The sequence below is a fragment of the Chionomys nivalis genome, chromosome 26 (assembly GCF_950005125.1).
Source record: "Chionomys nivalis chromosome 26, mChiNiv1.1, whole genome shotgun sequence".
Taxonomy (NCBI): domain Eukaryota; kingdom Metazoa; phylum Chordata; class Mammalia; order Rodentia; family Cricetidae; genus Chionomys; species Chionomys nivalis.
In genome coordinates this window covers 18268924-18285868 of record NC_080111.1, presented here as the reverse complement: position 1 = coordinate 18285868, position 16945 = coordinate 18268924, and the positions used below count along the sequence as shown (strand labels likewise).

The window sequence follows — 16945 nt, the reverse complement described above, 5'->3', positions numbered from 1 at the left end:
TGATGAGGGCCCCAGGGCATCTCCTAAGGGAGAGGAGATGCAGACTTATGCGAACATCACAAAGCTTACAAATGCCAGGGAGAAAGGAGAGGGTGCTAACTGGAGCATATGAAAGGAGCAGGCAACATCAAGAGCCCAACTGCTATAGGAATGAGGACATTGCCATGTGAGGCACCACGTGTCAGGAGCGCTTGCTATGTGTTGCTGATGTAACTCAGCTTTCTAGCCGTCGTCGAAGAGAGGTAGCTAAAACTGTCATCAATTTAATAATGTGATCTACTTTACTATGGCAGAAATCCTTCTGCTGTTCCTCTTCCCCCCATTTGAGGTACAGTTTTGTATAGCACAGGCTGGCCTTGACTCTGAATCTCCCGCTTCTGCAGTCCACACTCTGGACTGCAAGCATGCACCACGGTGCCTTATCTGTGAGGGCTGGGGAAGACTTGGACTTCATGCATGCTAGGTACCCACTCAGACAGCCTCAATCAAACTTGATAGTATAACTATTGATTTATTTTCAAATAAACACAAACATCCTCAACAGAAGATCCCTAAAACAATTGGTTTTTATAAGCACATTTCCTCTTGTAGGTCCATCTGGAGCATTTACTCAGACAGAAGCAAACTTCTAAGTAACTGTAACTGTTGTTAATTTTGGTGCTAGAAATAAACTAGACCCAGCTCAGTCAGAGGTATCCCCCAGCTTCTAGATATTTTAATAAATAAAAAAGCAACCATTTCCCATAAACCTGTGACTTCTAGAAATAAATGTTGCCACAACTTTCCAAGTCAGATCAATAACATGTAGGCACAGCCAGCTTAGAATTTTATCACAGAGGGCAGGGTAATGGTGGCACACGCATTAAATCCCAGCACTCGGGAGGCAGAAGCAGGCAGACCTCTGTGAGTTTGAGGCCAGCCTGGTCTATAAGAGCTAGTTCCGGGACAGGCTTCAAAGCTACAGAGAAACCGTGTCTCAAAAAAAAAAAATAAAATAAAATAAATTTTATCACAGAGAAGAAGTTATCCTAGAGACCTCCTACATAGAAAATAACCAACCAGTATGAAACATGACACGCACTATTTTATTGAAATCAATGTATAAAGTAAAAAGGAAAAAACAATCTAGTAACTTACCACATTTTTCATTTCCAGAGGTTATCAAGTCCTGCAAAGACATTTAATAGCTATTGCAATTATGTGCATCTTATGTGCAATAAACAGAATATTTATTATAGGTATATACCCCAAGAAACTGAGGTGTATTAAAAAAAATCCCCTCGTGATTTTATTCATTCATTTCTGAAACAGAATAGGATGGTCTTAAATCCTGACCTTCTTTCCCTCCTCTCCGTAAGCGCCGGGATCACAGGTACGCACTACCATCTTGGTCTATATCTCTCCCTAAGCGCCAGGATCACAGGTACGCACTACCATCTTGGTCTATATCTTAATTTTTACACCAAGAAAAAGAAAGCAAGTGTTTCACTACGCTTGAAATTTTATGATGCTATTTAAAAATTCCCCTATGTGTTGGCGTGTGTGCCTGTGAGCGCACACGTGTGTGCGTGGCGCTGAGGGGACCTGGCGTCCTGCTGTACTGTTGCTCTCTGCCTTTCTCCTCTGCGGCAGTCTCTCACTGAACCGGGAACTGGGGTCACAGGCATTTGAGGGCACACCTGGATTTTCACAAGGGCTCTAGGGTGGGAACCCGTGTCCTCACAGGTGAACAGCCTGCTCTGACCCACCGAGCCGTCTCGGCAGCGCTTACTATACTGACCTACACTCTAAAGGAGAAACACGCCACCGTAACGTTCCAGCCATCTACTGTGTCCTACCAACTGTGGTCTCCCTGAGCACAAACTAGCGCGACCAACAGCTTCCTGACTATAAAACAACCTGGCTGTGTCTGACAGGGGACCTGATCCCCCAAATACTAAGTACTGTTTGTACTTCCAAAATAATTCAAAACACGGAAAATAATTCAAAACACGGACTAATTTAAAAATTTTTTCAAGAGCAGTTTGAGGAAATAATAGTCTAAAGAGACGGCCTTACGAAAGTCAGGGAGCTCTTTTAAAAATGTATCTTTTTAAAAAAAGGCTGTATCTTGCATTTTACATCAACTTGTAATCAGAAATCTTGGTGTGCAGCAAGATGTGGTGGTACAAGTGTATAATATGGATAACCTCCAACTGAGCAGGACAGGCAGGAGAGTCGGCCGTCCAAGGGCAGCCTTGCACACAGGATAAGTCTGTCGGCAGTTTGGTCATACACGATCCTGTCTTAACTGGGACTCTATGAAAAAGACTAAATCTAAGAATAAGAGGAATAGAGGAAGAAGAATAAACCCAGCTCAAAATACTTTCTTTTTCAACATTAAAGAAAGATTTATTTATTCATAAAAAAAGACCCTGTTTTAAAAAGTAAAACAAAAACCAAACAACCGCCTAAGCAATGCTAATCAAAAGCGATCAACTATGGACATCAACAAAACATGGCTATCAAGTTGCAGTAAGACGAAGCACCTCCCCATGTATTAGAGCCAGGCAAGGTGACCCAGTGTGAGTCCATGGGAGGCCTGCCCTTTTCTGCACAGCATTGGAGGAGGAAAGGATTGGGGCGGGGGCAGAAAGGAGGTGGAGGGAGGGGCTGGGAGGAGAGAGAAGAAACTGCAGTCCAGATATACAATAAATTAATTAAAAAATTAAAAATTATAAATCATAATAAACACGTAAGCAGAAAAAAGGGTCAGCCATAGCAAAGGCAAAAGCAGGCAATCAGCAGACAGCTCTAAGACGGCCGCTGAGCTAGAGCCACCCCAGCCCCCAAGGACTCACTTCGGACCCTCTCTGTTCCGACTCCTGACATGGGAGCTCACTCCATTCGGGTCTCACAGGTATAGCTGAGGAACAGGGAAACGCAGTATATTAGATTCTGTCTTTAAATATAAAGACGCATCCTATACATTGTAGCAACTATCTTCACAGACATGCCCGCCCACGACTCGACACTCACGTTAATTTACACACACTAAACAGTGAAGCAGTATGCACTGACGAACGAAGAGACACCAACCGCAAACACCGCATTTAATTTAGTTTTAGCAGTTCCTAGTGACTACTACAAATTCCATCATTTAGCCCTCTCAGGAAGGGAAAACAATACTACGTGAAGGGGTTTTCAAGTGAGTAATAAAAAGCTGTCAGCATCAATTAAAACTCACACTTTGATCCTAATTACTCAGTATAATAACTGCTAGATTGAAAATCAGCCATGTAGAAGAGATACTCACTATGCTCACTTGCTAATACAAACGATTCAGGTGTTCGTTCCGGTAGGGGAGGAGGCGACTCTTCACTAACATCAACATCTAAATTAAAAATATAAAATCCAAGAATTAAACAAACAATAAAATGCCGTTCAAGCAGCAAAGAAAATGAGTTCCAAACACCATTACCACGCCATCCGTGATGGAGCAGAGGAGGAGCAAACTGCACTGCTGCTCGGACCCTGCTGACCCCGAAGACACTGCTCTGACTGCACCACGATGGGGAGAGTCTGCAGTCAAGAGCCCCCTGGCTCGCTGGGTTTGGTCCTTGGCTAGTGCCAGTGCTTCCTGAATGACAGTCGCTGAACTCACGCAGTCTGTCCAATTCTCCTCATAAGCTTTACTCGTCTCAAAGTATGTACCTGAATCCCATGACAGGCAACTCAACTACCATTTGAAGCACAAGTTATCATTCTAGTAGATAGAATACAGCCACTAATATTTTAGGAACCATTTATGTACTACTCCAAGTGCTGTGAACAGTGTCATCTGACGCTACATCAAAGATATAAACTCAAGTCATCTTATAGGTTTTTACACCAGTGGAAACCAAATTAGCCTCCATAAGAGATAAATGATACTGCGTTAAGCAAGCCCCACAGGACAGCCTTATGGCTCTGGATAAACCAGTGTGTCAGGTCATTGAAGTCCAGCTCTAGGGAAAGAACAAGGCAAGAGCATACTGATGTGCATGTGTATGCAGACATGAGAAGAACTATACTGAGGATCCTTATTATTCTGTCCAGGCTTTATGCTTGGTTTCTTTGACAACCAACAGTACGGCAGGATACCCTTGTTTTATCATATCTGATAGGCACAAGCACTACAAATTGAAAATCAAGTAATTTCCAGCAAGCACTGCTGCGGCTGGCCAGCCCGTCTTATGTTTAGCTGAGGACAAGCACACAAGGGACAGCCTTCAGTCCAGTTCCGACACAACATTTATGTATCGACCCAGAGCGCCCGCACTCTCTACCCTATCCAAGAGCAGCAGTGGCACCGTTTCTCCCTGCCATCTTATCACAGACGACCACAGACACCAGCACCAAGTTCTGTGCACTGCTAAGTACTCATCGGGTTCTTTCTTGTCAAGAATTGTTTTCTAATTGTGGCCCTTGCTTTTCGACCGCATGCTTCTCTGTGGATCTCCAAACGGCCTTTCATACACAACAAGCTTTCTGTACAGACTCTCTAAGAGCTCCAGGATGGAACACATTTGCTCAGCATGGAAGAAACCCACATCTAATTCCCAACAGCCCCTCCTCCACCCTCAAGAGTCATACAACCAGAGACTTCGCTATTTTACTACGGTTGCTGCACATCACAGTGTGTGGGGCCCACACTAGCCAAATCTGAAAAAGAATGTCAGACTTAAGTAAAAAAAACCTGAAGTCAAAATTGTGCATGTTTGGTATGTATAGGCCCTGGGTACAGGAAAGAAAGGAAGAAAAGAAAGGGGGGAAAAAGGGGGACCCAATGAAAGAATTCATAGTGAAAAATTTTGTCAGGCAGCAGCTTATACGAAATACTATTTTTGGTTATTAATACAAATTTATTGGGTTAATTCACTAACAAATTCAAATACAAAATTCTGTATTTTTTGTGTCAATTGTTTTACAAAGCAAGTAACAAATTAAGTAATAATCAACTATAGAATAAATAATACACGATACAATCTACAAGTAATTAGAACAACTAAAAATTACTTGCCCAGTAGTGGTGGCTCATGCCTGCCCTTAATCTCAACACTTGAGAGGCAGGCAGATCCCTGAGTTCGAGGCTAGCCTGGTTTACAGAGATAGTTCCAAGAAAGGCAGGACTGCTACCCAGAGAAGCCCTGTCTCAAAAAACCAACAAAACAAAATAAACAACAAACCTCCACTTGTTTTTCTATCTTATTTTATGCACACTGGTGTTTTGCTTGTGTGTGTATCTGTGTGAGGGTGTCAGATCCCCTGGAACTGGAGTTACAGACAGTGGTGAGCTGCCATGTGGGTTCTGGGAATTGAACTCGAAGAGCAACAAGTATTCTTGACGACTGAGCCATTTCTCTAGCCCTGAAAAATACCTCTATTTGTGGCAGTCTTAATAATGTATCTCTGGATATCTCAGCGTACATAGGATTGAGGCAGAAAAATAAAGTTCCGGGTCCTTATCTCAAAAACCAAACAAGAGGGAAGGCACCATGAAGATTTCAAGAGCCAATACTATATAACAGGCATGGTGATGCAAACCAGAACCCAGGACAGGGGGATGGAGGAGGGGGACCCGGAGTTCCGGGCCAGCCGGGCCTTCTCAAGGAGACCCCCTGTCTTGAAACAGCATGTCTTATGGACATAGCAGGCTGCTTAAAGCAGAGAGGGCAAACGCACACCCTTCTCAAGTCTGAAGGTATCAAGTGGCCGCTAGTCAGCTGAATACTTTCCAGTCTGTTGTGGGTTAATTAATGTCCCACTGAAAACAACAACTTTACTTGCAAGCATTTGTGAAAAGAGTTCTTTAAAACTTCTGTAGCTGGGCAGTGTGTGGCACATGACTTTGATCCCAGCACTTGGGAGGCAGAGGCAGGCGGATCTCTGTGAGTTCCGAGCCAGCCTGGTTTACAGAGCTAGTTCCAGGAAATACTCCAAAGCTACACAGAGAAACCCTGTCTTAAAAAAAAAAAAAGCTACTTTGTAGTTAATTATAGAAAAAATGTCCATTAAGTATTTACAGGAAGCATGGGTAAAATTAATGGCTCAGCAAGTGTTTTACAGTATTTGCATCACTGACACTTCAAATTATTTTTTTCTGGTTTATTTCTAATTATTTAGTCAGATAAATCTGACTTAAACAAAGCACTAGGCTACACAGAACAAGACCAAAGCAATCTTCTAATAATGATAGGAATACTGTGAAAAACACAGCCTACCGACACAATGACTAACGTAGGGAACGGTGAGAATAAACTCCGGGACAGACAGGGCAGACAGTGAGGGGCTGTCAGGCCACTTTACCTTCTTCAGCTCCTGCCACGTTCTGTCTAGCAATGGACATGGGCAACACTTTCCTGGTGGAGCTGCTCTCAGCACCGCTGGCAGCAGAGACGGTGGCGCTGGCCGTGGAAATGCTCGTCCTGTTCTTGGTTACAGCACCGTCAGAGTCCCTGTCCTCTGAGTCGGAGTCATCAGAGTGAAGGGGGTTGGTAAAGCTGAGGGGCGCTCTCAACAGGGGCGAGCTGCTGTGACGGCCCATGCGCTCGTGGGTGTCAGCGTCTGCTGGAGAGGCTGCTGCTGCTGAGCTCGCGGTCTTTACAGGCTGAGAATGGTTGTCTGGGGATTTGCCGTCGGATGAGTCAGATACGCGTGTGGCGTGTTCAGGTCCGTGAAATGACCATGCCACATGTCCTGTCTTATCAAGAGGCAAGCGGTCTGGCCGTGGCGGTGTGTGGGAGTTCTGGGACTCTTCTGAAGAATCGGGGACTCTGTCTGAATTTGTCACACTGCAGTCCACACAGGAATTCTGAGAAACACCATCAACTTTTAGATTACCTGAATTTAACTCCTGTGGCCTAGAGGTTTTGTCAACCACAGACGACGAAGCAGATTTAATTTTAATCGCATGTCCCCTATTCAACAGTGTGTTCCCATCAAAACTTTTGGGGCCCTCTTGGAGAGGAACTTTCTTAATCTCAAAACTTAAATTTCGCTCTAATTTTTTATCTACATGTTCAACAGGTGATTCGTTTTTCCCTGTAAGGTCTGAAGATTTATTATAATTTCTGTTGAGGTCTGCTGAATGTTGTTCTGATGAAACCATGTGTAACACCGGCTTTGGGTGGTATCTGTCACTGTCCTGCCACACAGTAGTAACGGTTGGAAAGGCTGAAGGGGGAGAAGGCGTCAAGATGGGTGGCACCGGGTGAGGTTCTGGTGGCTGCAGGATTTCTTCCTTGGCATCCCCTTCTACAAGGCAACTGGAAAAGAACAAACTGGACTTCAGGAATGTTTAACATTTTAAAAGTTGACTAATATTTCTGCAGCAAGAACTAGTACATTAAAATCCATTACAATATGGTTATAAAGTTCTCATTGTAAGACTTTGAGTTTTGATGGCTTTCTCAGCAGCCAGTTCTCTGTCCTGCCAGGGAAGCATCATCACAGTCACCCTCCTGGGACAGAGGGGCCCCGTTCCCAGGTCACCACTGCTCCCCAGTCCTCTTACTCTTCCTTACACTCCCAACTGTGTAGTGTAAACTTTCCTTTTACTCTTTCTGCTTACACTCCCAACTATATGAGACTTTTCTTTTAAAACTGGTTTTGGTTCTAAAATTATGTTGCCTCTCAGTGCACAGCCTAGTACAGTCTCCGGGCTCTGTCCCGCACACGCTGAAATGACCATCTCACTCACCAGAGCATAACCTTCTAGAGGACATGTATACTGTATCTTCAAAGGTACTGATTTTTCAGAATGAGAAAATGCTAAGTTGAAAACAACTGTCCTCTATGGCCTTCTGATTCTGATTAAGTTCAGCTTAGCTGTAGTCAGTGTCTAGCATGTCAGAGAATCATTACCAGCAAACAAACACCCATCCCCTTTGCTAGAGAGATAAGAAATTAATGGAAGGAAATAATAAAACAGTGGAAGCCAGGCAGGGGTCAATTTCCAACACGCACACGACAGCCTGTAACTGTCTAACTCCAGCCCAAGGGATTCTGATGCTTTTATGTGGCCTCTATGGGTACCAGGCACACACGGGGTAGACAGGCATAAATGAAGTTTAAACACCCATACACATTTAAAAAGTAATTAAATAACTGTGTTTGAGTGTGCTTGTGCATGTGTGCTCATGGATTTGGTTCCCTGGAGCTAGCGTTACAAGTGGTGTGAGCAACGTGACACGGGTGCTAGGAACTGAACCTGGGTCCTTACCTGCGGAGCATAGCCAGCCCCAGTTACTTATTTTTTGAATTGACAAGAATGCTTTACCTGTGCTATACTTTTTCTGATCTAGAGCAATAACTTTAAAAATTACATCTGAGCCTCAAAGAAATTTTTAAGAGTGAAAGGTGATGTGGAAGTGTCATATCAATCTGTTCATTTCATTGGTTAAGTAATAAAGAAACTGCTTGGCCCTCATAGGTTAAAACATAGGTGGGTGGAGTAAACAGAACAGAATGCTGGGAGGAAGAGGAAGTGAGCTCAGATGCAGGGCAGCTCCTCTGAGAGACAGACGCCATGCTCTCCTCTCCAGAGCAGACGCGATGAAACTCCAACCCAGGATGGACGTAGGCTAGAATCTTCCCGGTAAGCGCACCTGGGGTGCTACATACATGAACAGAAATGGGCCAAGCAGTGTTTAAAAGAATAGAGTTTGTGTGTCGTTATTTTGGGGCATAAGCTAGCCAGGCAACCATGAGCCGGGCTGTGGGAAGAGGCCCGCAGCCCCCACTACAGAAAGGAAACAATTTGACTGGAGAAAACAGAGAGCACAAAGCTGGAAATTACTGCGGGAACAAGCGTAAGACCCTAAGCGTGCCAATCTGGAACTTATCTGGTTAGTTCAGTTAGACTGCACTCTAAACTCAAGTGATGAAACGAACTGGTCTCATTTGTGGTTCTCTTTATCCCTTCTACCACATCTACTGTTGCAGGCCTGACATTGTACTGGCGACAGTCTCCCCGTCCTCCACTCTTCCCAGTACCTCTGTACTCCATTCCCCCTCTGTCGCCCCACCCCACATCCACCCCTCCCGTTTCTGTTCAGGAGAGGGCAGTCTCCCGCGAGTATCCATAAAACACGGCACACGGAGTTGCAGTACAAGGCTGAGCAAGGCGACCCAGTGAGAGGAGTGGAGAGGCAGAGACAGATCCTGCTCCCAGTGCTAGGCGTCCCACAAGAAGATCAGGCCACACAACTGTCACACACGCAGAGGGCCTAGGCCAGCCCTGTGTAGGCTCCCTGGTTGTCGGTTCAGTCTCTATAAGCTTGCCTGAGGATCAGAATGCAGAGCTAAGCCACTAGAGGCCACGGAGTGGTAGCACACACCTTTAATCCCAGGACTCAGGAGGTGGGGGCAGAGGGATCCTTAGGTCAAGGCCACCCTGAGTCTCTGTCAAAAGAGAAACAGAGCTCACACAAAGGTGATCCCAGTACTCAGGATCCCACGTCTTTAATGCCAACACTAGGGAGGTGGAGACAGGAGTGATACGGCTCGGTGGAGAGAGGAACATAAGGTGGGAGGAGACAGGAGCTCAGTGCAGTCTTGGGAGACAGTTGCAGTCCAAGGAGAGACAATCTGAGGACAGGATTGCTCATTCAGTCTGAACACTGGTAGAGGTAAAAGAACATTCTAGAGGCTGATCACTTTGCTTCTCTGATTTTCAGTATTAACTCCTGTAACTCTCCGTTTTTATTATTAATATCAATTAGAATTCATGCTACAGTTGATCCTGTGAGTTTTCTTGACTCCTCTGGCTCCTACAATCCTTTCTTTTCTGCAGAATTCCCCCAAACTCTGCCTTACATTCGGCTGTGGGTCTGCATGCGTTCCCATCAGGTGCTGGTGAAGCCTCTCTGATGACAACTGGTCACAGGAGAGGCAGTGCAGGCTGCGTATCTGCTATTACTAGCAGTCTTGTCTGGGGTCATCTTTGTAGACTCCTGAGATTCCCTGAAATGCCCGCACATTCCCAGCAGTCTCTTTCAGTGCTCTCCCCCCTGCTCCCTGCTCCCGCTGCTAGGGGTCTTGCTGAGGACGGCCCTGAGCACCTGCATCTCACTGTCTGTGTGAGAGATGTGCACACCACAGTGACAGCCACAAGTCGGTTTCAGCAGCCGTTCTCTCCTTCCACCTGACACCCTGACCTTTCCGCCTTTACCTTCCAAATGCTGCCTTGCGTGCGTGCCTAGTCTGAAACACATTATCACTTTTTAAATGGGCGGTCCTCTCATCATTTTCCTCCAGTTTTTCTTTGATAATTGAAAGTTATATTCTGGTGTTTTGAAAACTGTGGCAAATTTAAAAAAAAAAAAAGCACCTTAAATATTGTTTAAATGCTCAGTAAAACCAGGTGGTGGTGGTACATGTCTTTAACCCCAGTACTCAGGAGGGAGAAGCAGGTGGATCGGATCTGAGTTTGAAGGCAGCCTGGTCTACAGAGCAAGTTCCAGGACAGCCAAAGTTACACACAGAAACCCTGCCTTGAAAAACAAAAAACAAAAGAACCCCCCCACCCCCAAACTACATGACACAATTTTTCCAACCAATAAACTTTAATTTTTTTCATTAGCCAAAACAATAAACATCTACTTAAAATTCTGGTCTCTATGACTGCTAGTGTATAAATAAGCCTCTTTAAGACAACTTCTTTGGAGTTAATGTAGTTGTCTTTTAAAAAATTAAAAACATGAGGCTGGTGAGATGGCCTGACTTTTCCAGAGGACCAGGGTTTGATTCCCAGCACCCACATGGTAGCTTACAGCCACCCCTTACTCCAGTTCCAGGGGTTTTGAAGCACCCTTCTTACATACATACACATATACATACATGCAGGTAAAATACACATAAAATCAAATGAACAAGTCTTAAAAAATAAATACATAAGCTCACTTATTGGTTTTTTTTAAAGCTCAGGCTATTATTTGCAGCGATTCTCAATCTGCCCGGTTTAATGCTGGTCTTACATTGCATGCTTGCTATTTTCTCAAGTTCCAGCACATTCTATGCTGTTTGTGGGCTTCCCAAATAAGACAGTCCTAAACACGTCTACGTGAACCAACAACAACTCTTTGTTTGAACCCCACAAATGTGCTGAGTTTTACACACAGGTGTGAGAGTCCAGTTCATTTCCCTGGCAGCACTCTGTTGGGAGCAGACATTCATGCTACTTTTTGCCATATAAAATATTCTCTGAGGAGCTGGGTGTGGGCTCAGTGGGAGAGTGCTCGCCTCCCACAGAAGGAAGCCCTGCGCTCCCCTCTTAGCACTGTCAAACCGAATGAAGACAAAACAGAATGAAATGCTTTCTCCTTTGTGGCCTCCACACTGTTTCCAGTTGTCCTTTTTCCCTTATGTTACAAACAGACTTGGAGATCTTACGCTCAGACCTGCTGTTCTCGGCCACTAAGCCTTGGCCAAGCAGGTATTTGGGGCACCTTCTTGAAATATGAACTTCTGCCTAGTTCTCATATCCTAATGAAATAACCAGTTATAAAACTAAGAAATGTTCAGAATCTGTAATTTTAGCTATGTCAGTAAGGTAAAAGAATCCTTCAGAGAAAATGTCCTAAGACACACAGTACCTCCTAGTCCGTGGTGGCTTTGGAGGAGGAGAGTCTTGTTTCTCACTATCAACAGAGCTGACCATATTTCCAGGGGTAATTTCATTCTGCCAAGGGTAAAAAAGGTTTCATTAAAATTACAGGAAAAATAACTTTCCTTGATTGGCAAACGAGAGCTCTGAACCCACAGAGCTGTCCTGTGACCTCCAGACAAGCTGTGGTTTGTATCCACAGCCCAGATCATGATGTGCACATACAAACACACACATACCCTTAATAACCCATTTTCAAAAGCTGAAGATCCAGTGAGATCATTTAAGCTGTAATGGCAATGAATTATAACATGACAAAAAGGGTCTTGCTGGTGATGTATGTCTACAATCCTAGCACTCGCGGAGGCTGAGGCGAGAGAACCTCAGACAGACTGGGCTACGTAGCAAGATTGTTCCCCACACAAAAAATTATGGAGTATATGCAAATAAGTACAAAATGTTAGACACAACTTATAATTATTTAGTTGTGGCTGAAAGCGAAGGGCGAATAATGTAGTTAAATTTTAAAATGTAGCTTATACTTGAAGCAATAATGAATCCTGACTCCGACATAAAATCTTTTCTATATTTTACTTACTGAGTCACTACGTCTCTATGATACCAGGAGAAGTTAAGTACATTAGTAAAACCTAGGTCAGATAATAATAACCTTTGTCATGAACATCTCGCACAGCTGTAAGACAAGCTCTTGGTAAAAAGTAAGTTTGCCAAGGCCAGTAGGCTAAGAATACTTACACCATCAGCGATTTTCTGTGCTGCATGAATTTCATACAGTTGTAGCTGTTTTTCAAACAGCTGGGCAATAGCTCTATGAACAAGCTCATACTGCTCCTGTTACAAAGAGAAATTATTGATAAACAAGAGATGATAAAAAACGCCAGAGGAAACGTTTTTGAAATATAATTTATAAAGAGAGAAAAATCAACTATACCTTTGTTTGTACTGCAGAGTGCCTCTGTGTTCTCATTTCTTGTATTAAATTAAATACATTAAATTCCTCTGGAATTTTCTAAAACCAAGAATTTAACACATATAACTATGGACAACATCAAAACAATAAAACAAGTTTTCCCACAGACTTTAGACACATGCTAGACACTGCAAGCGTTCACTGCGAGCTGCCTATCAGACATGGGTGGAGTTATGGACAGACACTGCAAGCGTTCACTCTGAGCTGCCTATCAGACACGGTGGCGTTATGGACAAAGCTCACCCGAGCCTCAGCAGTCACCCTGCAGAGCGTGACCACAGCACGAGGAACAGAACCCACGACAAACTGGGTAGATGGAGTAGGGGCTGAGAAGACGCTCAAGTCAGTGCCCTCCTAAGTGTGAGGACTGAGACAGTCCCTCAGAACCCACATAAATGCCTGACCACCACATGCAAGCGAGCACACAAACGTGAGTAAAAGGTTATTTCGTGAAATGAAGGAGATATATCCAACCACGAGAAACTGATTACTTGGAGAACTAAGAAACCGTGAGGATAAAACCTAAGGCTATCTGAAATCAGGCTGTAAATAAAGAATGTGACTTCATTCTCTAGGCCGCTGTGCCCTCGGCCTCTCAGGAAGTTTCATCTCCAGACTGAGATGACAATCCTGAGATACTCTGCCAACTACTGTTCGATCTGAACAGGGAAGGGGGATTAGAATCTGAGCTGAGGAGAGAATGGTTTCAGGAGCTAACCTGAGTCCTTACAGACAAAACCATCAAGGGGACTGCAACTGAAAAAAACAACTTGAGCAATGCTTCAAACAGACATTTAAATCTTTTGCCCAAATCTTGTTGGCTGGTATTTATAAGTATCTCTTCTTTTTCCAATTTTAATTTTTGACTTACAAAATGCTGACTGACATGGCCAATCTCAAGCTACGGAAGATTAAGTTTGCCTGTCACACAGAAGATGGAGACAGCAAGGACAGCAGAAGAAACACATTCACACAAACTGACCTTGGTGTCTTCCACAAGACATCAAACACAACTTACGGAAATAACAGAGGCAGAAACAACGAGGCCGACAGTAACCAGATAGTGAACTACGACCCAGAATTTAATCTAGGCACTGGGGCCACAGTCAACACTACAGAGGAAGATGTGTAATAAATATAGGACACTGATCCCAGCAGGATACAGGAGAGGGGAGAGGAGCCTTGGTAGAGCCATGTCCCTCAAGTGGGTGCCTACACTTAGTGGAGACCCGTGTCCTGTTCTGGTGTCCAGTTCAGAATCCCAGGCAGTATGTAACATTCACACTCACTTATCTTTAGTTACAAGGTAAAACTAATTCTGGAAACACAGTACAGCTAAGAAAACATATTGTAATTTAACAGTTAATAGTAATGTGGTGCTCACAATACACGGAATCTAATGCTATATAAAATCATTCTTACCCCAGCTTTTAGTAAGTTCCATGTGTAATCTATGGCACAAATAGCACCTGTTCTTCCACAGCCTGCACTAAAGATACAAAATTTGAGAAAAAAAATTTAATTTTTTAAAATAAAAGGCATATTAACATTCAGAAGCAAAAATCATTTAAGAAATATAAAATTCTACTTAGTGAACAAAATACAGTTAAAGTACAGAAACAGTATTATCCTTAACACTAAAATTTGAATATTTAAATTTTTAATTCAAGAAATGTCTAACAGTAAATGACTCACAGGAAAGCTCTAAGCCTTTACCTCTGTCAGTCAAGTTTAGCCAGTACCATCGTGTGGAGATAAAGTACAGCAGAATACTCAAGATGGCTTATGCTCTGGCCTGGAGGAGTCATTAACTGTAACAGGGATGGGAAGAACGCCACAAGGCCCAGGAGTCAATTTTAGAAGCAGCAGGGATTCCATAAACAAAGACAACTGACTACCACGACCTCCTGAGAGAGGAGTGAGAGCCAGGACTTTTAAATGCTGTGTTAATTAAGTGGGGAGCATCTGTAAAGATCCTGTGCTGAAGCCTGCCGTGCTGACGGAGGACCTGAGAGGCTGAGACAGGAACATTCGCGTCCCCAGCCAGTTTGGGATAGGTCCTAAGACCCTGTCTACAAGCACACACTACAAATGGACACATTTTCTCTTCTTTTGTAGCTGTGCATAAGTTACTGAAGTTAACACATTGTTTTTGTTGTTTAAAGGAATTAAATAATTTTTGGAATCAGAAAAATTCAACTGGAACAGACTTAAGAATTATGGTTACTGCCGGGCGATGGTGGCGCACGCCTTTAATCCCAGCACTCGGGAGGCAGAGACAGGCGGATATCTGTGAGTTTGAGACCAGCCTGGTCTACAGCGCTAGTTCCAGGACAGGCTCCAAAGCCACAGAGAAACCCTGTCTCGAAAAAAAAATAATAATAATAATTATAGTTACTGACTGGATAACATAACAAAACAGGAAATAATTTTAAATAACTTGTAAAAAAGTCAAGTCAAGACAACTTCTTTATCTTTCAATTCCAGAACAAAACACTTTTCTTTTTAACCAGCTGACTGGTCAACATATCACTGAAATGTGTTAGATGATCCCCACCAGAGAGTCACTCTGGAGTAAGAGGCAGAAGGCAGCTCTCTTCACCAATTGTAAGACACCAGTCAGGGAGGAAAACTTCAAAGTTAAGATAACTAAATCTTTAAAACAGTAATTAACCAATACATCTCGTGTCTGAAACTTTCATTTACTTAACAAGACTTTATGTGCACGAGTGTTTTGTCTACATCTATGTCTGTGTATCACACGCATACACGCTTGGTGCCCTGAAGCCAAAAGAGCGAGTCAGATGCCCAGGAACTGGAGTTGGGAATCAAACCTGGGTCCTCTAGAAAAGCAGGCAGTGCTCTTAACTGCTGAGATATTTTTTCTTTTCCTTCCTTCCTTCCTTCCTTTTTTTTTTTGGAGACAGGGTCTATGTAGCCCAAGTTGGTATCCTATTCATAATCCTCCTGCTTCAGTCTCCAGAATGCTGGGATTGTAAGTATGCACCACCATCCTGGGTTTCCTTTACTTATTTCTTATAGTAAATACAATTACAGATACAAATAACATAGCAGGATAAATTTAGGGTGATTCTGAGAAACACTGATTCTAAGGTCTTTTGAAGGACTAAGACAGAAAATAGAAAAATTGCCTCAGGAGTAAAGTAGCTTTTATAATATTTGGAAATAACAGATTTATCTAATGAAATTCTACATTAGGTTTTGAAATATCCTACATGTTACTAATAATACAATCATGACTATACTGCAAAGCTACTGCAAACATTTTATTTTTTCATGGGTGACACAACATTTATTCTTTTTAAAACTATAAAGAAAAATAAAAACAAAACAAAAAACTGTATTCTCCCTAACACTTTTAGACACTATACACGTAGACCTTACAAAATGCAGCCAAGGGGCGGTGGGTTGGATGAGACAGACCCTCCACAGACTCACGCGGACCCTTTGGGAAACAGCCTTAAGAGGAGGAAATACGTCACTGGAGATGGGCACTGAGGGTTTGCCGCTGCCATGTCTTTCCTAGCGTGTACTGTATCCCTCTGTATTTTATAACGGCAACACAAGAAAGTGACGATACAAGCGGCTCTGCCTCCTGTCTTCCTCAGCCGTACCCAGGTTGGCTGGTGTTTGGGGTCTCTGTTGTTGCTCCTCTTCTTCCTCCCCTCCCCTCCCCTCCCCTCTACAGCCGAGGCTGATCTTTATCTCACAGTCTCTCAGGCGGTGGGAGCATAGGCATGAGTCACTCTATCAAGTTTTTGGATACTTTTCAATTAAACCAAGTCGGACATGGTGGCTCATCCTTGCTGGCCATCCCAGCACCGGTGAGGAAGAGGTAAGAGTTCAAGGTTCACCTGGGCTACTGAGATCATCCACACTTTTAAAAACCTTTCTACAAAGGGCTGCAGTCAAAAGTTCTACCATAAATGTGACCTGGAGTGCACTGGAGATGAAGGTTGTCAGGTGAGACAGGGAACAAAGGAGTCGCAATACTGAAACATGTAAGAGTATAGACATGCTGTCTTAATTTCCAAGAAATGGAAAAATTAAGGTTATCTTCTGCCCAACTGGAATGTCTCTTCACTTTTTATTTTAAAAATTTCAAGGCTTATGAGTAGAAAAATAATCAGACAATAAAAACAGCTCAATGTGTTCAATTAAAAACAGGTGGCTATCTTATTTAATTAACACAAACTCTAACACACACTTGGAACACAAAATTAATTACCCCTTCAAAGACAAACACTGTCACATCCATTGCCCCAGAAGTCAAAGGCTGGGCTCAACTGTCAAAATGACTAACTTTG

The 16945-nt window shown here is 43.4% G+C and overlaps 1 protein-coding gene across 2 annotated transcripts in view; it reads right to left on the bottom strand.

Moving 5' to 3' along the window:
• Positions 1 to 16945, bottom strand: part of Ptpn12 (protein tyrosine phosphatase non-receptor type 12) — a 66752-nt gene that overhangs the window by 4542 nt on the left and 45265 nt on the right. For both annotated transcript variants that reach the window (XM_057758568.1, XM_057758567.1), the window contains 8 exons: positions 14040 to 14106; positions 12579 to 12656; positions 12383 to 12478; positions 11616 to 11701; positions 6328 to 7286; positions 3296 to 3373; positions 2841 to 2905; positions 1138 to 1168 (listed from right to left, as the gene is read on the bottom strand). In XM_057758568.1, coding sequence (XP_057614551.1) covers positions 1138 to 1168; positions 2841 to 2905; positions 3296 to 3373; positions 6328 to 7286; positions 11616 to 11701; positions 12383 to 12478; positions 12579 to 12656; positions 14040 to 14106 — 1460 coding nt within the window. The remainder of the gene's footprint in view (positions 1 to 1137; positions 1169 to 2840; positions 2906 to 3295; positions 3374 to 6327; positions 7287 to 11615; positions 11702 to 12382; positions 12479 to 12578; positions 12657 to 14039; positions 14107 to 16945) is intronic.